Below are 19,330 nucleotides of genomic sequence, written 5' to 3'. Positions count from 1 at the left end.
GGCCACCGCCTCGCTCCCCCTCGGCTGAATCCTTCGAGATCGACCGGGGCCTCTCCAGAAGCCTACCCGGGTTCTCAGATTTCCTCTTCCCCGAACCAGAGCGTTGGCTTGTGGTTGATGGTGCCAGGGAAGGCACGCCCTGCCTGGCAGCCTTAGAGCCCGACCGTTCGGCGCTCCTGGTGCCCACGGACTCGCGGTGCTTAGCCTTCTGTTGGGCCCCCGTCGCCGGGGCGCCCTCACAGAACTTAGAAGACCGCTCTGACCTCTTTCTTCTTCTCACCTGCTGGGCCCTTCTCCAGCCAGCTGGCGAGGCGGGTACGACGATACCTCATGGTCTGCTCCGATAGGTTCTTGCAGAACTCACAGTCCTTCTCCACATCCTCCTTGAAAACAATCTGTAACCCGCATCCAGGGCAGTTCCTGAACAGCTTGGATCCAGGCGTCGAGCTTCACTTGTCCTGGGCCATGTCCATGGTAGGCCTCAGATCTTCTGGAATCCTCCAAGAAACGTAACTCGATGAAAACTTCACCCTTGAGGGGCGTAGAAAATTCCGAAACGGGCCCCCGTTGATCGGAAGTAGAACGGTGGAGCTTGAGGCTCGATTTCATTGAAAAATGAGAAAATCTCTTTGAAAAAAGCACAAAAACGCAGTAAAAGCTCGAGAGCTTTAGCACAAGGACTCCCAACACTTGAACGTGCGGTAAAAATCTGAGGATGGCTACCAGGGGAAGGGCTTAGGGAGAGGGCAGTTATTGGCTGGGGGCAGTATGACCCAGAGACCAGTGATTTACTACTAAGAAAGACAGTTCAGAAACAAAACTAATACTGATTTTTTCTTCACCGAGGATTCCCAGCCTGACGACGGGGAATATTCATGAGCATGTGAATCCATGCCAGACCCCATGCTGGAGAAGATGATTAAGTAAGAGGAAGAGGAGAAAAGAAAAAAAAAAAAAAAAGAGAAAAAAGAATGTTTCAAGAATACAAGTCATTAAATATATTCCATATGGCAGAGTATTTATTAGATTTGTTCAATCTCGGGTAAGTCACTTTTTCTCTACTAGATAGGATAGCTAGGTCCTGCAATCAGCCTTCAACCGAAGGTTTAACCTCACTTTTCCAACACTTTAAGGTCTGTTTTACTGCTACCAAGAGTGCTCTATAAGCCCAAAAAAGCTGGCCAATAGATTAACAAAGTTACTCACCATGGAGACTCTTACTCCTAGTCCAAGAAACACCCCCCTTTTCCCTGGAACTCTACAGAAACCTAATTAGGGGACTCTCTCCTGATGAACCATGGGAATACCTGTGGGGAAACACGTGTCGAGAGATGTATTTCTAAGTTTTGACCTATGATGTCTTTGCTTAAGAAGAGTAACAAAAATTGCACAACAAGAATAAGGAAGGAAAAACTGTATGACAAAAAAAAACATTATGGACAATCAGAATCTCCTAATGTATGATGAAACAATACAATATGGTTTTAAAAAAATAAAGTGACAAAACAGAATAAACCAGAGTTTAATCAAATTTAAGCTAGTGTGTTTGTGATTATTTGAGATTTACTAAAAGCAACAGTTAGCGCACTGTCTAAACTCAATACTCCTAAATAAACACAAGTACCATTTATTGCTATGGTCGCAATATAAGTGCTAGATGTGTCAACAACAGTGGAACTAAAAATAAATAGGTGACAAGCCTATCGTGACGGTAAATCAAACAGACAAACTGGCTGAAACCAGTTCTAACTGGGCAGTTGTCTGTCCTGAGGACAGCTACCCATCAGGTGATAGACCGCTCTATTAGTGTGAATGAATAAAAAGGCGAGGATTTTGGGACCACAGAGTTGACCACTGGAACAAGGAATCCAAAGCTGAAACCTAGCAGAGACGCCAGCTGCCCCTTCCAGTACCGCAGAAGCACCGGTGAAGCTCTGCAGCTGTGCTCAGCCCATTTTCAAATCGCCAGGGAAGTTCCACCAAGGACGACTTCCTCCCTTAGGCTGGTGGAACCGCCTAGCCTCAAAACCTTAATTTTGGGCAATCCCCCCCCCCACCCCATCATCATCATCCTGCGACTTTCCCGGGCTGCAAAACACCAATGCCTGTAGTACCAGTACCATTATCGAGTGCATCGTCTTCCGAAGATCGAATCCGGCAGAAACTTTGCAGGCATCCGTGTGGACCTCCAGAGGCAGGACTTGTTCACCAAAAGTCCCCTCACCCAGTCCAGGACCGAGTAATCGAAGAGGATACAACCGGTGATATTCGTTTCTTCTTGGCGATGAGAAAGAGACACCAAAACCACCAAGAGCCGCTCAAATGAGCTGAATCCATTGCTGCCAACCCCTTCTCCCGTGTGCTGCCACAGAAGCCCACCAGAGGTCCCCCCCCTTTCGTCATGGTTAGTGAGAATTCTAATTTCTGTGCTAATTCCGTTCAACCATAAGAGACCCAGAGCTCTTTTGCTGGACTTTTAGTTTTTATCCTGGAGTGAATGAGACAATTTTCTCATGTATTTTTGATCGGAATTTGGACTGTTTGTTATTGGAGTCTGACAAATTTCATAGGCATCTAGCTTTTGTATTGACACACACAGCACCTTCAGTGCAGTGCCACAGAAAAGTCCTTTGGATTTCTCATAAGGTTTAAATACCTTTGCTTGGGTGAACTACTGTTCCCAAGAATATTAAAGAGAAATTGACTTTAATTAACTTTTTCCTATGTAGGTCCAGCACACCCCATCTTATGTGGAGACTGGGGGGTTACCTAGTAGCCCCTTTTCCAACTTACTCATGTAATATTTTTTATATTACCCTCACTACTTTTAATGGCTGGTGGCAGTTGTTTAATTTTGCTACCATTGTGCATTTTTACTGCAGGCTGAACCCTCAGCTACAGTATAGACCCATAGCTGCCCATTGTGTCAAAATGGCCCGGTCTTTTTTTGCAATTTCTCGTTAGCAAGGTCTTTCTTGGGTTTTACTCTGCGCACCAAACTAGGTTTAACCCTTTTGTTTGTTTTGCCTTTGGCGGGCTTCAGTACTGAAACCCACCTCTGGCTCCAGTGTGTCTAGCAGGGCAGGAAGCCAGGGAGGTGCCCGAAACTCCCTGTGCTTAGTCTCCTTGGTTACCTGAATGCACCCAGTGCCGATTGGCTGGCTGTATGGCTGGCTGGCTGGCAGTGCTGACGTTCCAATTCCGAATCGACTAGAGAAGCACCGGAACGGACGCCTTCTTCCCTTGGGTTGGTGGTACGAACTAACCACAAGATGAACTTTGCTGGAGGACCTTCCCCAACTGGCTTTACTTCTTTGCTGCTGCTAGACCAGAGTGCCAGGGGTCGAGAAATCCATAGTCGAGTGCATCGTCTTTAAGCCAGACCAAAGCTCCAGGAAGATCCTGAGGACCCTCCCGAAGCAGGACGACCAGAGTCACCTCACAAGACTGCTGGACTCCAGAAGCAAAGGAAGCCTGTGTCCAAGATCCGCAGTGGTGCTATTTGCCGGTAGCTGAAACCGCAAAGTGCTGCTGAACTGAAAACAGCCCGCAGCTGCTGCCAACCTTCAAACTGAGCTGCAGGAGTCCTCCAGGCGTCCTCCCTCTTGTCCCCACTACTGAGGCCCAGGAATCCAGGATCTGCAAGGCTGCAACCAAAACAGAAGCCAGCTGGATCCACTTCTTCAAACCTAAGGTACTTTGACTAAGGGGTATGTGCCTCTTATCTGTAGCTTGCATCATCTCAGTTGAGACTTGCAGTAGCTGCTTTTTGCAGAGTTGATTTCAGCTCTGACTTCCACCAGTCTAACAGCTTGTGGCCGAACAGCGATTTCTTTACAAACTCTCTATACTGTGTGCAAGGTGCTATCTAAAGAAGTGCCTCCGCTTCATAGACATTGTTCAAATTGACTATGGCTGTCCTGGATCCCTGCAGACTCTTCTGACCCATTGACTTTCATTCGAACTATCCCTCATAGGTGGTGCATAGGTTTAACTTGTATTGCTGGGAAAGATATATTCTAAACTTCATTGGCAGATTGCAAAGTATTCACATGTTCCGAGCACCTGTTAACCTTTTTTACCTTCCGAGCACCTGTTAACCTTTTTTACCTTTGCTAACCTTTTCCTTTTCCACAACCTCGGAATTGTATTAAGTACCAAAAGTGATATATAAATGCCAATACTGTCCTAATAGTTGAAGTCACCTCAGGGTGTATCTACTTGTTTATCTTAAATCTGAGGAAGTGTTATGAAGTGTATTTTTATTGTTGCACATTGCCCTTTTTAAAAGAAGGCCCATTTAAAACGGACCATTAAATAAATAATTATTTTACTAGAAAACCTTGAGTGTGTTATTTGTATACTGGTAATTGTGGATTTCGATGCTACAGCTCACATTTACCCCTCTTGGGACAAATCTGGCTGCTCAGTCACTCTACCAACTTGTGTAGGACAGACCTATACCAATTGGTGTGTTACCCAATTCCAAGAGGACTGGTGTAGTCTCCGACAGGGTTACTGCATACAATCTCGTCTAACAGGCATCACAACCAAGGAGCTGGAATCAAGGTCTGCAATGTTGCACCTAGAAGGAAGGCAGCCACAATTTCTTCTTCATCTTTAAGGTACTGAGGGGCTTGGGTTGTAATTACCTTGTGCCATTTCCGGGGCTTCCTGGCTTGGGAAATACTGGGTTCTTCAAGTAAGAGTTTACCTCAACTCCTCTGTGCAGGTCTTACAGCCTGTGTACTATCAGGAAGGCTCCTCTTGATCTCCTGTATTTTCTTCATGAACTACTGACTGGTTAACCTTTCCTCTGAAGATCTTCATCAGAACTGGAACTGTCCATTTGACTTTGGCTGTGCTGGTTTCCCAAAGGTCCATCTTCTTGATCCTATTGGCTTTGGCAATGTTGGGTGCTCCATAGGCTTTTATTGTGGACAATTGTATTGCCAGGAAACAGACTGCCTACATCCCTCTGGGAAAGTGCACATGTTATTAACAGTTGCTAGCTGTGTTCAGTATAACCTTTACTTCCCTCCATACTCAATGTTGCAAAGGTGATATAAGTGCTCTTAGTGTCCTTAATTGACTTAACTCAGTGTGCTGGATATGAAAAGTTACTCACCTCCATTATTGTACCTTCTATAATTTGATATGATTTCCAATTCAATGTTGTTGTTAGTTGCTGCATTTTAGATTCAATTGTGTGCCTTGTCTATACATAAATAAAAATATCTGTATGAACTGATTTATATGTACTGCTCTACAGCTCATATAACTCCCTCCTAAAATAAGCCTGGCTGCTCAGCCACTCTACCGAATTGTGTAGTAAAGGCCTATATTAAGAGTTTGGTCCCTAATACCAAGAGATAAGTCTTATGAAGTCCAACAGCAGTTGGACTTTAGAAAGACATACATAGCAGCTCCCTAAATGAGTTCCAGCATTAGGCCGGGGCAAGTGGTATGGGAAACCTCCCAACCACACGAAACACCCACTCAGCCTCACAGGATTCACACAGTGCTTAAGGTAAATATTACCCAAGTCAACACAGTACTTTAAGAGAAAAGAGCTTCGGAGTGGCTGCCTTCACAATGAGGCAGCACGGTTCATAGTCATTTTTTCGAGAGAAAAAATGTCAAAAAAAAGTTGAATTTCTTTTTCAATACTTTTTTTTTCGAAATGGGGATTCCACCCACGACCCCCCTTTTTTTCTATTGTTTTTATTTTACCCCTTTTTTTTATTATTCCCGGACCCCAAAATAAATATATAATTTAAAAAAAAAAGAATGACTTTTTTTTTCGATATCTTTTTTTCCAAAAAATGACTCAACATTTTTGTTTTCGAAAAAATGACTGCACACCAGGCAGCACAGTACCCGGTCCGTGACTCTTGGTCTGGAGATGAAAGAACTTGACACTGAGTGGGAACTTGCAGCAGCAGTCGTCGGAGGATGCTTCCAGCAAAGGTTTCTTCGCGTATTCTCGCAGCTCTGTGGATTTGACGCCGTTTTACAGGAGCCAGTTGAACGAATATCGCCGGTCAGATTCTCTTCACTCTCTCGGTCCTGCACTCTGGTGAGGGGACTTCAGGGATTTTAAGTCGTATCTCTGGAGATCCAACAGGAGTCCGAAGTTTCAACTGGATTCGGAATTCAGAAGACCATTCCCAGGCTTGAGGTCCCAGGGTATAGGAAGTTTGCAGGCCAGCATGTTTGCAGCACGTCATGGGATGGCTCAAAATGCAGGTCTACTTGAGATCTCACCAGCCTCTGGGTAGGAGATGTCGCGTTCGGGACCCACAGATCAATTGGAAGGAAGGTTTGCATCGGGCTCCAGTTACGCAACAGGCTCTCCGGTCGCTGGAAATCGCTACAGATGTCTTTTTCCACCTTCCTCTTCGGATTCAGCTCCAGTGGTCGACTTGTCAGCAGCTTCCAGGTTCAGAGTATTGCACAACCTCTGCAAACTCTCCCTGCAGTTTACAGAAAGTGGCGGTCTGGCTGTCCTACTAGGACAGCCAGCCCTCTCCCCTCCCCCATTGAGACTTGGTTCCTTTCAGGCAAGGTGAAATAAAGGACTGCAGAGTTTAGGACTCCTCCCTCACTTCCTACCTTCTCAGACACTCTGGAGCCTCGACGGGGAATACAAGGGATTCCCGCTGAAGACAAAACGTCCACTAGGTCGTTCCCGCCTAGAATGGCAGGGGAAGACCTCAGAAACAACAAGCAAAGGAGAAATGGTGAAAAAAGGAGCACACCATTCTAGTAGAATACTGGCCCTTCTGTGCATTACCAAGGCTGATTTAACAGCATGCCAGTAATACGACTAAAATGTCACTAAGGTAAAACCACTGCCACTAGCCATTGTTAATGTTAAAAGGTATTTGTACCATGCACTGTCACCACCGGAGTGGTCCCCTGGCACTCTGGCGGATCTGAAAAGGGCAGGGTCCAGGAGGGGTTAGTAGGGTGTAGTGGGAGCAGGAAAGTGAGGGTTTTGATGTTCTGTTGACAGCTTCAGTTCTGTATGCACTGTTCGCTGAGCTCAAGAGTGGTTTTCGGGTTGGTGTGATTTCCCAGTGTGCTGTTGTGCCCAGTTACGTGTTGTTTGTCTGTTGTTGCAATTTGCTGGAGTACATGCATGTTGCTGTGCAGAGAAGTGGTTGTGAGAGAAGTGTACAGAGAGATGAGGTTTTAGAGTTGGGTTACACGGTAACTAAGAATGGGATACATTGAATTCCCCCAGCACTCCACATAAATAGGGGTGTGCTGGCTCAGTTAAATCAATGTAAAGGGCATGTGAATGTTGGGAGGGAGATGGTCTATTCCGCCCCGCTCACCACTCCCGCATGCACGGATCTCACTTGTGCTGAAGGATGGAGACGTCCGCCCAACTGTAACCTGTGTTAATTACTTATTAATTACTAACACGGAAATCATGTAATTAGGCCTTACTAACGCACGAAGACCCCATTTTAGGTAACTCACCAGACACCATCTTTTACTAGGCCCAAAAAGGATCTCTAAAAGCCTGTCTCTCCCTTGGTCCCACAACGCACACTAGTAGCTCAGGCCCCCAGCCCACTGCCTCCTGCTAGCTTCGCACAAATCCTGTTCTCATGGAAGTTCAGTGATTCATTCTTTCAACCTTTAGTGCCGTCCCAGAACAGATGAGCTCACTGCACGAGACCAGACAGGCTCTCGCCTAAGAGCCCATCTGTCTCCACTAACCTGCTTGTGCCCCTTTGGACCCCCATTCTGCTAAGCTGTAAACTACCAGGCCCCTGCCCCTCTGTTCTTTGATACAGATACACACCTGGCAGCCTGTAGTGACCCAACCTCAGACACCCTCGAGAGCCCCAACCTCAGACACACACATATTTCTTTCTTACCATAACACTTGTCAATTCGTACCATGAGGCTTTAGGTAGATCAAAACCTCCAAGGTGGGCACCTGGGACGGGGATTCTAGGTTTATGGGTACCGGAGTGCAGAGGTTACAATGCCTGCCTACAACCTGTGCAAGAACTCTGGGAAGCAACCACATTCCTAGCCGACTTTACGAGTGTCATTTGTCTCATGCTCTCAAATACTGTTTTTGCAAGATCAGTTAGTCAGGGAAAGTGTTCTTTTGCCCACCTGACCTTCACTTCGCAAAGATGAGCACAGCTGACCCACGTGCTGCAGGAGTGACGTCTAAGCACCCACCAATCCCATGAGGTCAACACGTATGGATCCATACTGCACCGATGATTTGACCCAATCGAGTTGCGGGATTCTATGTCAAGACCAGAGACTCACATTATGCTTCTCTTTCTTTCTTTAAATATTTAAAGAAAGCTCAGCAGCAAGATATTTTTCTGAGTGTCATAGGTCATAAGTATGAAGAGAAAGGTGCACACAAAAATATATAACAAAAACTAACAAGAACATCATAAATGTATTAAGTCCTGAAATAGCAAAAAACTGGAGGCCTGTGGAAATTCAACATGACTAACATGTGACCTGGGTCCTCCAATGAGTAGCCAAGTCCCCACATAAAAAGTCTTGAATATGATGCAACTTCCTCTTTCTTTGCTGCCCTCAGAAAGAGATAGGTGCATCATATTCTAGATCTGTTTCTATTATCTGTCTGTATGTTTTGATTGTTTATGGGTGATATTTCACATTGAATGCTTTGTATTAGCGCAGCGTTCGCCGCGCGTCTTTCAAAGGGTTAATTTTTCCCTTTGCTTTATTTGTCTGACCGACTACGCGTCCTCCGATTGCGTGACTAGATTCTCTCCGACGCCAGCTGCTTCCTGCTGGTGTCGGTGAGTACTGCGCACGTTTTCTTTTTCCTCATTTTGGCTTTAACAAGTCGTATTTATTGAAATCACGACGGTCCGCCTTCAGGGACCCTCGCGCGTGGTTTCCGCTCGCTTCCCCGAAGTCGCTCGCATTGCTGAGCCCGGGGAAGCAACGGCTGCAAGCTCTGTGTGACCGCGGTTCCGCCCGCGGTCACCAGAGGGAGCACCTGCTGTAGCAGGTCCTTTCTACAGCTTTCTGGCAGTCGCGAGCGCATTTCCGTTGTATTTCACAACGGATTTTGCGATTGCGAGTGCTAGAAGCTGATTTTCCAGCATTTCTGGATTTCAGCATAAAAAAATAAAAATTAAAGAGGGAGAGACAGCTGAAAGCTGACATTGCCCTATTGGACCAGGGCTCTACAGAGACTCCCCATTTCAACTGTGGGCTTGAGAGAACGCGGTCTGTGCCCACAGAATTAAAAAAATAAAATAAAAAATGAAAAGAATATGAAAATATATTTATATAATTATACTTGAACATTTAAACAAAACAAAAAAGATAAAGGGAGAATAGAAGGGTTCAAATACGATATGGGAGCCCAGTACTTCCCTCACGAGGGCCAGGATTGGTCTGAATATGAGGAACATACTTTTGAAATAGATGAAATGGCAATGGCAAACAGCCTGGAAAAGGTGCTGGGTTCGACAGTGGAGACCAGCATAAAGAAAGCTGTGACAGAAATGCTCCTGCCTATTCAGCAGCGCCTGAACAACATGGATGAGCACCTACAAGAACTCCCTACCAAGAAAAAAAGACTCATAAGAGAAAGCACCTTTCAGATGGGGGATGTATTCCGGCTTGGTTGAGTAAAGACTCTAAGACACCCCCTCACCCCCCCCGAACCAGCCAGAACCAGCCACTGCTGCCCTTTCAGACGCCTTATCCAAGCTAAAAAGGGCCTTTTTGAATAGGAAGGAAACCCCTTCCGCATATGAACCCTCTTACCCTTTTACCCCAAGGAAGACAACAGGGGTACCAGACCCTCAACCCCGGAGGGATATCAACAGGGCTTTGACCAAGAGGGATATGACTTTTAACAGTCAATCTCCTGTCTCCTCCGACGAAGACACACAGACAATAGGGTCACGACCCTTAACCTCAGGGATTGCGGCAGCCCCCATCCCTAAGAAGCCAGCCAAGGAATTTCTAAGGGGATGTTTACTCCAGAAGATTTATTTCATCCCAGATCTATGGACTGGGAACCATCTTCAAGGACAGAGTACATTAAGGACAAGCTACGCTAACCATTGACAAAGAGGTCTGTGCGAGACTCAAAGCAGAATGCCCACGCCCGGGGATCCCATACAAGGTAGCCCTGACGCCGGAGTTAGACTCCAAAATGATTATTTTCTTATTAAAGAATGCCAAAGATCCACGAATGGGCATAGATCGTGCCTGGAGGTCCGGTCAAGACAGGGTACTGGACGTCACCGGTCCACTGGCAAAGATGGACCTGGCTGAAGCAGCCATAGCCACAGGTGAACCCCATTGACCCAGTAATACTCTCGGGCTGGGCTCAAAGAGCCATTTGTTTGCTGGGGAACGCCAGCTGTGCCATATCATCCGAGCGCCGCAAGGGTATCCTTTACAAAATCGACACCAATCTAAGTGAGTTAGCAGACACTGAATCCGGCACGGCTGCCCAAGGTCTGCTCTTCGGCGACTCCTTCATGAAGGAAATGTCCAAATTTGTTGGCACCTTCACTGCACTAGACAAAGGGCAATCCTCCATTAGAAGACTTTTTTCCCCAAAAATGTTCACCAGGGCCAGACGAGGCAGAGGTCGCTCTTCCGGCCGATACTCTTAACAATCCAGAGATCAACACGCCTGGCAGGATCGTGCAGATACCTTCTTCCCTTCGAGAGGGCGAGGAAGATGCCGCGGTTGGAGGAGAGCACACCCAGCACAGCAACAAACCACAGGTCAGTCTACCTATCGCAGCGCCAGCGTCGCAAACGCTTATAGGAGGGAGGCTAGCTTCTTTTTGTGCATGCATGGGATTCCTTATCAGGGGATGCATGGGTCAGAGACACAGTTTGCGGCATGCGCCTAGAGTTCTTTGCACAACCCTTTCAAACATGTCGTCCCATTCCTATTATAATGTCTAAAGAGGACACGGTAGCGCTGGACAAGGAAATTCGCAGTTTAGCGATGAAACAAGCAATCCGCCCCTGCACAAGCCAAGGCGGTTTCTTCAGCCCAATATTTCTGGTACGCAGGAAGCAAAAAGTGCTTCCAGTGATAAACCTGAAGGCTCTCAATGATTTCATCATTTACCGTCATTTCAAAATGGAGGGTATTCACATGCTCAGACCTCCTGAGACCCAACGACTGGCTTATGCATCTGGATCTGAAAGATGCGTACCTTGCGGTGCCCATCCATCAGGACCACACAAGCTATCTGTGATTCTCCTGGAATCACCAGGACTGGGAATTCACAAGCCTGCCATTCGGTCTCTCTTCAGCTCCTTGGGCTTTCATCAAGCTCCTGAGACCAGTAGTAGCACATTTAAGAGAACAAGGTATTTGGCTGATAATATATTTGGATGATATTATCTTCATGTCACAGTCTCAAGCTCTGGTAGAACATACCAATCTGGCCATAGACCTACTACACAGTCTCGGTTTCCTCATAAATCGGGAGAAATCAATCTTTCACTCATCCAGAAACTTAGAGTTTCTAGGATTTGTAGTAGACACCAAATTGGCTCAACTCCATCTCCCGACGGCCAAAATTCACTCCACCAAACAGGCGATCAGCAGACTCCTACAGAGGGACGAGATATCTCTTCGAGACCTAGCAAGGGTAATAGGACTTCTCTCCTCCTCTATCAAAGCTATTTTTCCCGGACCTCTACGCTACCGAGAGTTAGAGGCTAAAGGGACAGCATTTAAGACGCAGTCTCTCTTATTCACAGCGACTGACGCTGTCACCAGAAGCAAGGACGGAACTCAACTGGTGGCTCACCCACATGGAGGTCTGGAATGGCCGAGCAATCTTCGGATCTGCCCCAGACATAGTGATAGAGTCAGACGCCAGCCGTTCTGGCTAGGGAGCGAGATGCGGACCAGTGGTCACAGGAGGAACATGGTCACCTCAGGAACTAGAGATGCATATAAACTGCCTGGAGCTCCTTGCGGGTTCCATCGCAGTACGCTCCTTTGCCAAAGACAGAGTGAGCTGTTGTATCTTACTGAAAATGGACAACATTTCAGCAGTAAGATACATCATCTGGGTGGCACCAAATCTCGGCCTCTAGCGGAACTAGTCAAAGACTTTTGGCATTTCTGTCTAGAACACCAGATTTCGGTCATGGCAGAGTATCTACCAGGCCTTACGGACGTAGTGGCAGATTGGTACTCCAGACATACGACCGATTACAGTGACTGGAGACTCGACAGAGAAGTCTTCCTTCGAATTCAGCAGGTTTGGTGTCCCATGTCCAAGGGCCCGTTTGCTTCTCGCCTGAACACTCAGCTACCAGTGTTTCTCAGCTGGAATCCAGATCCAGCAGCGACTACGACGGATGCTTTTCTCCAACATTGGCCCGAAGGGGTACACTTACACTATGCCTTCCCCCCTTCAACATGATTGCGAGGACCCTGGCAAAGGCCCGTCGCAAACTAACAGAATTGCTTCTTATAGCCCCGGTATGGACCTCTCAGACCTGGTATCCAGTTCTTCTGGAACTTTGTTTGGATTTTCCAATCCTTCTACCCCAATTTCCAGATCTCCTGTTGGATCCCGCAGGACAGCGTCACCCCCTTCTCCAAGGATCTCTGACCCTAGCAGCCTAGAGGATTTCAGGTCAAAGTGGAGAGTTCCAGGCATGTCTCACATGGCAGTCAGCCTCATTGAAGAGAGCTGGGCCCCTGCCACTCTCAAAAGATACTCTAAACTCATTGAATGCCTGGAGAAACTGGTGCTAAAACAAAGGCTTACATCCAATTTCAGCACCTATAGAGGAAATTTTGAATTTCCTAGCATCCTTAGTTGAAAGAGGTCTGGCCTACAGACAGTTAATGCATATCGCTCTGCCATTTCAGCAGGCCACGACCCCATAGAAGGGATCCCAGCAGGAGAGCACCACCTGGTTTGCAGACTACTTAAGGGCGTCAGACTTACAGTCCCGCCTCCGTTTCACTACAATAAGCTTTGGGACGTTAAAGTGCTGAACCTTTTTCTATCCTGGCCAGATAACGAGGAACTATCCCGCACTGCCCTATCCGGCAAACTACTACACTACTCTGCCTCGTCTCCTGCAGGAGAGTTTCTGATGTCAGAGCCCTCGATCTAGCGGGCAGAACTGTTACGCTCACCTGGCTCCCACAGAGGCGTCGATCTGAACTGGACAGCTGCGGTCTCCACCAATGTGACACGTAGGGCCGAGATGACCGACTGGACTGGCCCACCTAACTTAGTTTGCTTGGCCCGTAGGAATATTCTTCTGCAAATGGAGAAAGGGAATTAACCACCCGTGGAGTTGAGCGTAAATCCCCCCCACCCCCGCTGTTCTCCCCACTGATCACCTTTGATGTCCCCTCTTATAGTCTCACCTGATGGTTTGAAAAGATGAGCTCTCCATCCTGCATTGAGCGCAGGGGCGCCTAGATAACCAGTTGCTTCACTGGCTCGAAGGAATTGGTGAGTTCCAGAACAATATTAACTCCGAGATTTCCAGCAAGACGCCGCAAGTATGTAGTTCGTAAGAGTTCAAATGCCCGACTTTCACTCTTGTCTGATTCCTTGCAGGTTGCAGCTTGACCCTAGTGAAGAGTTCCTCGTGGCAACCGGTAATATTCTGGTAAGGATTTGTATTATCCAACACAGTTCGATAAAATAATGTCAATATGTAACCTGTTGCTTTCTCCCTTATTCAGGCGCTGAGAGAAAGTATGAAGTCTCGGGGAATAATACCTCCGGCGGTAAAATCAGTTAAGTCTATTGTGGTGAGGAGGGTTCCCCTTGTTAGTCCCTTTGTTTCACCTTGCTGTCCTTTTGTTTCCCCTTAGGGGCCGGGGTTCGGCGAAGATGCAGTGGAAGCTGCGCCGACCCGTGAAGAGGAATAGTACCCCCGGTGGTAAAATCAGTTAAGTCTATGGGGAGTAACTAATATTCCTCTGTGTATTCCCTTGGCTCACCTTGCTGTTCTGGTCTTCTCCTTAGGTGCCGGAGTGTGGCGGGAACATGCAGGAGGATGCGGTGGAATGTGAAGATGCAGCGAAGGCCGTTGAGTTCAGCGCGGCGCTGCAGCAGGCGAGACGACGCGCATAAAATAACTTCTTTCTTCCAGCTCCAAGGCGCGATGGATCGGGAATTCAGGTAAGGATCAAAGATAATGCTCTTGTTCTAACCTTTTCTCCTTCTTTCTCCCTTTTTCTAGGAGCTCCAAACTCGAGGCGGGCGTGGCAGAAGGCTGGATGCAGACTTGCAGGCACGGTGAGCGTTACGCTGCTGGATGCAGAATAACGCGAATAACGGGCGTGGTTTAAATAGCCTTCCAAAGTAGTCCCAGGTAAGTATTCCTCCCCAGCCCCACCTGAGTAAAAAAAATAGTCCCTAGGTAAAGTAGTCCCTTCCAAGCCTCTTTTGGCTTGGAGCTCTTGCAGCATGGTCTGCATCAGGTAAGTTTTAATCTATGAGCCTGACGCCTATGACGCCAGGACTGACTCTCCATATGGGCCTGGCGCCATAGGCGCCAGGACTGCACCCAAATAGCCCCTAGCAGGGGTTGTTGGGCTTGCTTGGGAGAACTTGATGTCTGCTTCCGGGGTTGCTGGACTTTGTCTGGGTCCCCGAGGCTAAGCATCATGACAAGAACCTTCTCCCCCGATGGCATAGTGTTCCACATACATAGGACGACGAAGTGCAACTCGAGAGTTATTTCTTATCCTGCTTTTAGAGACCAGCCCAAGCTCTGCTTAGTCAGATGCCTGAAGACTTACGAAAAGGTTACGGCTCTTCTTAGAACCTCTCCTAATGGGCAGCTATTAATAGCCTTATGCAAACCTCATAAAGCAGTTTCCGCTCCAACTCTAGCACGCTGGGTGCGGTGGACCTTAACACAAGCAGGAATAGATACCTTGCTCTTCGGAGCCCACTCCGTGAGAGGAGCCATGGCCTCTAAGGCTTTCCAAGTCGGGATCCGACTGGATGACATTATGAAAATGGCAGACTGGGCAAGTGAATCTGTGTTTAAGCAATTCTACCCGAAACCGGTAGAGCAGCCGGCATCCATTGTGGTAAGTAAGCTTTAAACAAGCATAATGTGAGCCTCCGGTCTTGACATAGAATAAAGATTTTCCATAATGTCTTACTAGAAAGTCTTCATTCTATTAAAGACATGGAGCCGAGCATTATCCCACCTGGCGAGAAATTTTAATATATTACGCTTGATGATTATGTGTACATTGCAAGATTGTTACATGATTTTGAATGCAGGATTGCTTCTCAAAATAACGTATTTCTCTCCCCACCCCTCTAAGGGAACTACGGTTGCAATATATATGAACTAAATACCATTCTCTATCTCTCTTGACAGCGTCAACAGACAAATTCGCCTAATCCATGGCATATTCTCTCCTCTACTATGAGACGACTTCGGTTCCAATTCTTCCATCGGACAAGTTCGCAGCTTCAAAAGAGGAAGTGGCATCATATTCAATACTGTTTATGTGGTGACTTGGCTACTCATTGGAGGACCCAGTTCACATGTTAGTGACCTCATGTTGAACCTTCCACAGGCCTCCTGGGAAAGGAAGTTTTTTGCTATTTCAGGACAAAAGACATTTATGATGCTCTTGTTAGGTTTTATTGTTATATATTTTGTGTGTGCACCTTGTTCTTCATACCACCTATGACACTCAGGTGCACTAAGAAAAATATCTTGCTGCCGAGCTTTCTTTAAATATAGAAAGAAGCATAATGCTCGCCTCCGTGTCTTTAATAGAATGAAGACTTTCTAGTAAGACATTATGGAAAATCTTTATTGTATACTGTAATGTGATGTCATTTATGCCGCTGGAAGCCTTTTTATTGTGCTGCCCGTGTATCTGTTGGTAGAGCTCTCTGTGGGGCAGCAGAGTTCTCTGCGCGCACAATTTATCTTGTATAAACTTTGTTCTACTTCCAATCTCTCTCCTGGTCTCATTCCCTACTGGGGTGTGTCTATTATTCTGATTTTGGGATATCGTGTTGAGGAGTGGGCACCTTCATGAATGCCACTTTACTTCTTGGGAACAGTAGTTCAACCAAGAAATATTAAAATAATTAAAAGGAGGACACAGCGTTTGTAATGTACTATGGCAGCGCACAGCATTTTAGGCAGTCCAAAGATATATGAAACTATAACTCAAATCATACACTATGGAGAGACATAAAGAGTAAAAGACTAGGTGAGAGGGGGAAAAGATTCCACTCACCTAGGGAAAAGGTACATAAGACCAAGCAAAAGGTTCTGGGGATGACACAGGTCAGGCAGAATTATCACTGGAATGAAATTCTTAACCAACAGTGGACCCATTAGTCCAAACCCACATTCACATCAAAAGGAGGTTGCAGTAGGTCAGCCCCATGTACCATACCGGCAGACTGAGCCAGAGAAAAGAGAAGCAGTGTCAACAGTCATTAGCACAGACATCTGGTTTCTTCAGAAAATGCGGACTCACATTCAATTTTAGTCCAGGTATACCCAAACGAGCAAGGCAGAGATTGTATTCTTACTGCAACCGTTGCCAAAAAAGTGTGCCTTTCAGTATTGGTAGTGGGAAAAATGTAGCTGTTTCAAGGAATAACCCTGGTGTGTTGGAACGGTTACACAAATATCAGTACTTGGAAAAAAGCGTTAGGCATTGGTGGTACTAGAGGACAACACACACTGCTCACCTTAATGAGCACATTGGGTCGGCGCCTGTGTTAAGCTGAATCAGCACCACAGGGCCTCCAGGCAAGTCATTTAGCAACTTGATGGAATTAATATGGTCAGTATAATGGACCCAGAAAACAGACTGTAGGTAAGGGGGAGCAGGCTATGCAGCGGTGCAGAGCCAATTGCTTAAAATAAAAGCCTTTTCCTGGCCTTCTGAAGCTCTAGGATGTATAATTGAATCTCCACAGACAGATAATAAAACCGTTCGGTGCAAGAAGAATTGACTGCAAAGGTGGACCATCTGTACGAAGCGCATCCACAACATGCACTCAAGTTGGTTGGGCTCCAAGCAATGTAGAAATAAGCTAGTAGAAGGGTCAGTTTCCAAGATCTGGGAACTGCCACACCAGCAATCTCCAAAACCACTGAGCTATAGCATATGTGTGAGACCAGGAAAGGGCACAGGGCTGCAAAACAGCACTGAGGTACACAAGCAAAAAGAGCAAATGAGGTCCACTTTGTACAATCCTCATCCAGAGAAAAAGTACAGATAGAAGAAATGTGCCCCATTCATTGACTGACAATTTTTTTGCGCTGTTTTGGAAAGCTCGAGAGGACTCCCAGTGCAGATGCAGCATATAAGTATGATGGGAATGGTAAGGGACATAGGAGGACATTTGTAAAACAAGCAACACTATGAACAAATTTGGTGCAATAAATATATTTGAGATAATGTAGTAATTTCAGCATGCGTTTGGCCATGAAGCAGGTGTTGGAAATGGAGTGGTAGTTCTGGGGAAGGAGTGGGTCGAGCGCAGGTTTTTGAGGGGTTTGATGTAGGAGGTTTTTAAGGCTTCTGGGAACAATCCTGATGTTAGGGAGTGGTTAAGTATTGAGTGCTACACTGCCTGCAGAGGTTGAGGTTGGGCTGTTTTTGAGGAGGGTGGGAGGGCAAGGGTCGCCAGGGAGACCCGACGGGCGGCTTTGTGCTAAGAGCGAGAGGAACTCCAGGTATGAAATCGAAGAGAAAGAGACAAAGGTTTGCATCGGAAGGGATCTTGGATGGGGGTTGGGCAGGGAACGGGCAGGCGTTGTTTCTATTTTAGAGATGGCAGAATGTCTGGCGATGTGAAAATGTTCTGATAAGGCATTGCATAGGGTTTGGAAGTTGGGTGGAGGGAAGGTTGAGCAACCTGGCCATTTGAATTCAGATAGGATTCTATGCAGTTCCTTTCTTGGGTTGAGCGAGTTAAAGATTCTGTTCCCATAGAATGCTTCTTTTGGTTTTTATGATTACAATCTGTAGGCCTTTGTTAGTCTTGCTAGGGCGGTTTTGTATTGAGCAGTTGGGTTGGTTCTCCAGTTCTGTTCCAGACAGGGCCTGAGGGTTTGTAGCAATTTGAGGTTGGTGGTGTACGACCTGAGTGTGGGGCCTGACCTCAGAGGTCTGCTTTCTTGGTGTGTGGGTTGTGAGGGCACTGGAAAGCCAGTGGCCAAAGAATTTGATGGGGTGCCTTCCTGGAAGGAGAATGCTGGGAGTGAGTGGAGGAGGGAGTTGGCTAGATACGGGGTGATAACAAATTTGTTCCAGAGTGGGGTAAGAGGTGTGGAGGTTGGTGGAGACCGGGCTTGGCCTTGGGCTGGGAGCGCAGTTGAAAGTGAAAGTGGTACGGAGAAGATTGCAGAGTGATCTGTCCATGTTAGGAGGCGGGGAGGCAGTGTGGAGTGCATGGAACGGTTGGAGTGCAAGGATTGGCTGTAGTACATGGAACTGTTGAAGAGCGTTGAACGGTTAGAATGCATGGAATGATTGGAGTGCATGGAGCATGAAGGCGCTCGATCTCAAGCACCTACTGAAAACCACCATATCACATCACCACGCTTACTCTCTTCTATACACCACCACTCAACTAGAACACAGCGATACTATGACACATTCGGTATAGCTGTTCTCATACCAACACTTGCCACATAATCCACATCATCCTAAATAAACACAGATGGCTTCACACCCGCCAGCCCAGGCGTGCTCCTCAGGCCTAACGCAGCCAGAATCAGTCTGGTATCACTCTGCCAGAACTAACATACTCCTGATATCCCAACCACCACACCTACCGCTAAGAAGCAGCTATCATACGAGTGCCACACTTGCTGCATACATATCCGGTGTACACACACACCTTATGACTCTCTCCCTCTACTGACTTGAACTACGGTTCCCGAGGGCGTTCAACCTACCAGCGCCTTGAGATCATACCAATGATAAGGCGCAATATAAATGCAAAGTAACATAACATGTTTGATAGATAGATAAACACACCCTATATAAAAAGGTCCTATAATAAGATCGGATAATGGCATCAATACATTCCCCAAATGTAGTACTTAATGAATTAAACAATTACTTTTGCTGTTCCATTCGGAATCGCTCTTCTTCTATCCGCCTCCTTTCCTCCTCTTCCCGCCTTAACCGTTCTTCTTCCTCCCGTCGGCGTTTCTCTTCCTCTTTTTGCAGACGTTCTCGTTCCTCCTCTTCCCTACGTCGTCTTTCTTCCTCTTCCCGCCTTTAAAAAGAAAAAGAAGACATGCCTATTTTGATATTCAAAAG

At 46.7% G+C, this 19,330-nt stretch overlaps 1 protein-coding gene across 2 annotated transcripts in view; it reads right to left on the bottom strand.

The window, feature by feature from the left end:
* Nucleotides 1–19,330, bottom strand: part of ACBD3 (acyl-CoA binding domain containing 3) — a 421,148-nt gene that overhangs the window by 197,671 nt on the left and 204,147 nt on the right. For both annotated transcript variants that reach the window (XM_069608687.1, XM_069608686.1), the window contains exon 4: nucleotides 19,128–19,286. In XM_069608687.1, coding sequence (XP_069464788.1) covers nucleotides 19,128–19,286 — 159 coding nt within the window. The remainder of the gene's footprint in view (nucleotides 1–19,127; nucleotides 19,287–19,330) is intronic.

This window comes from Ambystoma mexicanum, chromosome 4q (genome assembly GCF_040938575.1).
Source record: "Ambystoma mexicanum isolate Mex_15411 chromosome 4q, UKY_AmexF1_1, whole genome shotgun sequence".
NCBI classification, from domain to species: Eukaryota; Metazoa; Chordata; class Amphibia; order Caudata; family Ambystomatidae; genus Ambystoma; species Ambystoma mexicanum.
This window is presented reverse-complemented; position numbering and strand designations above follow the sequence as displayed.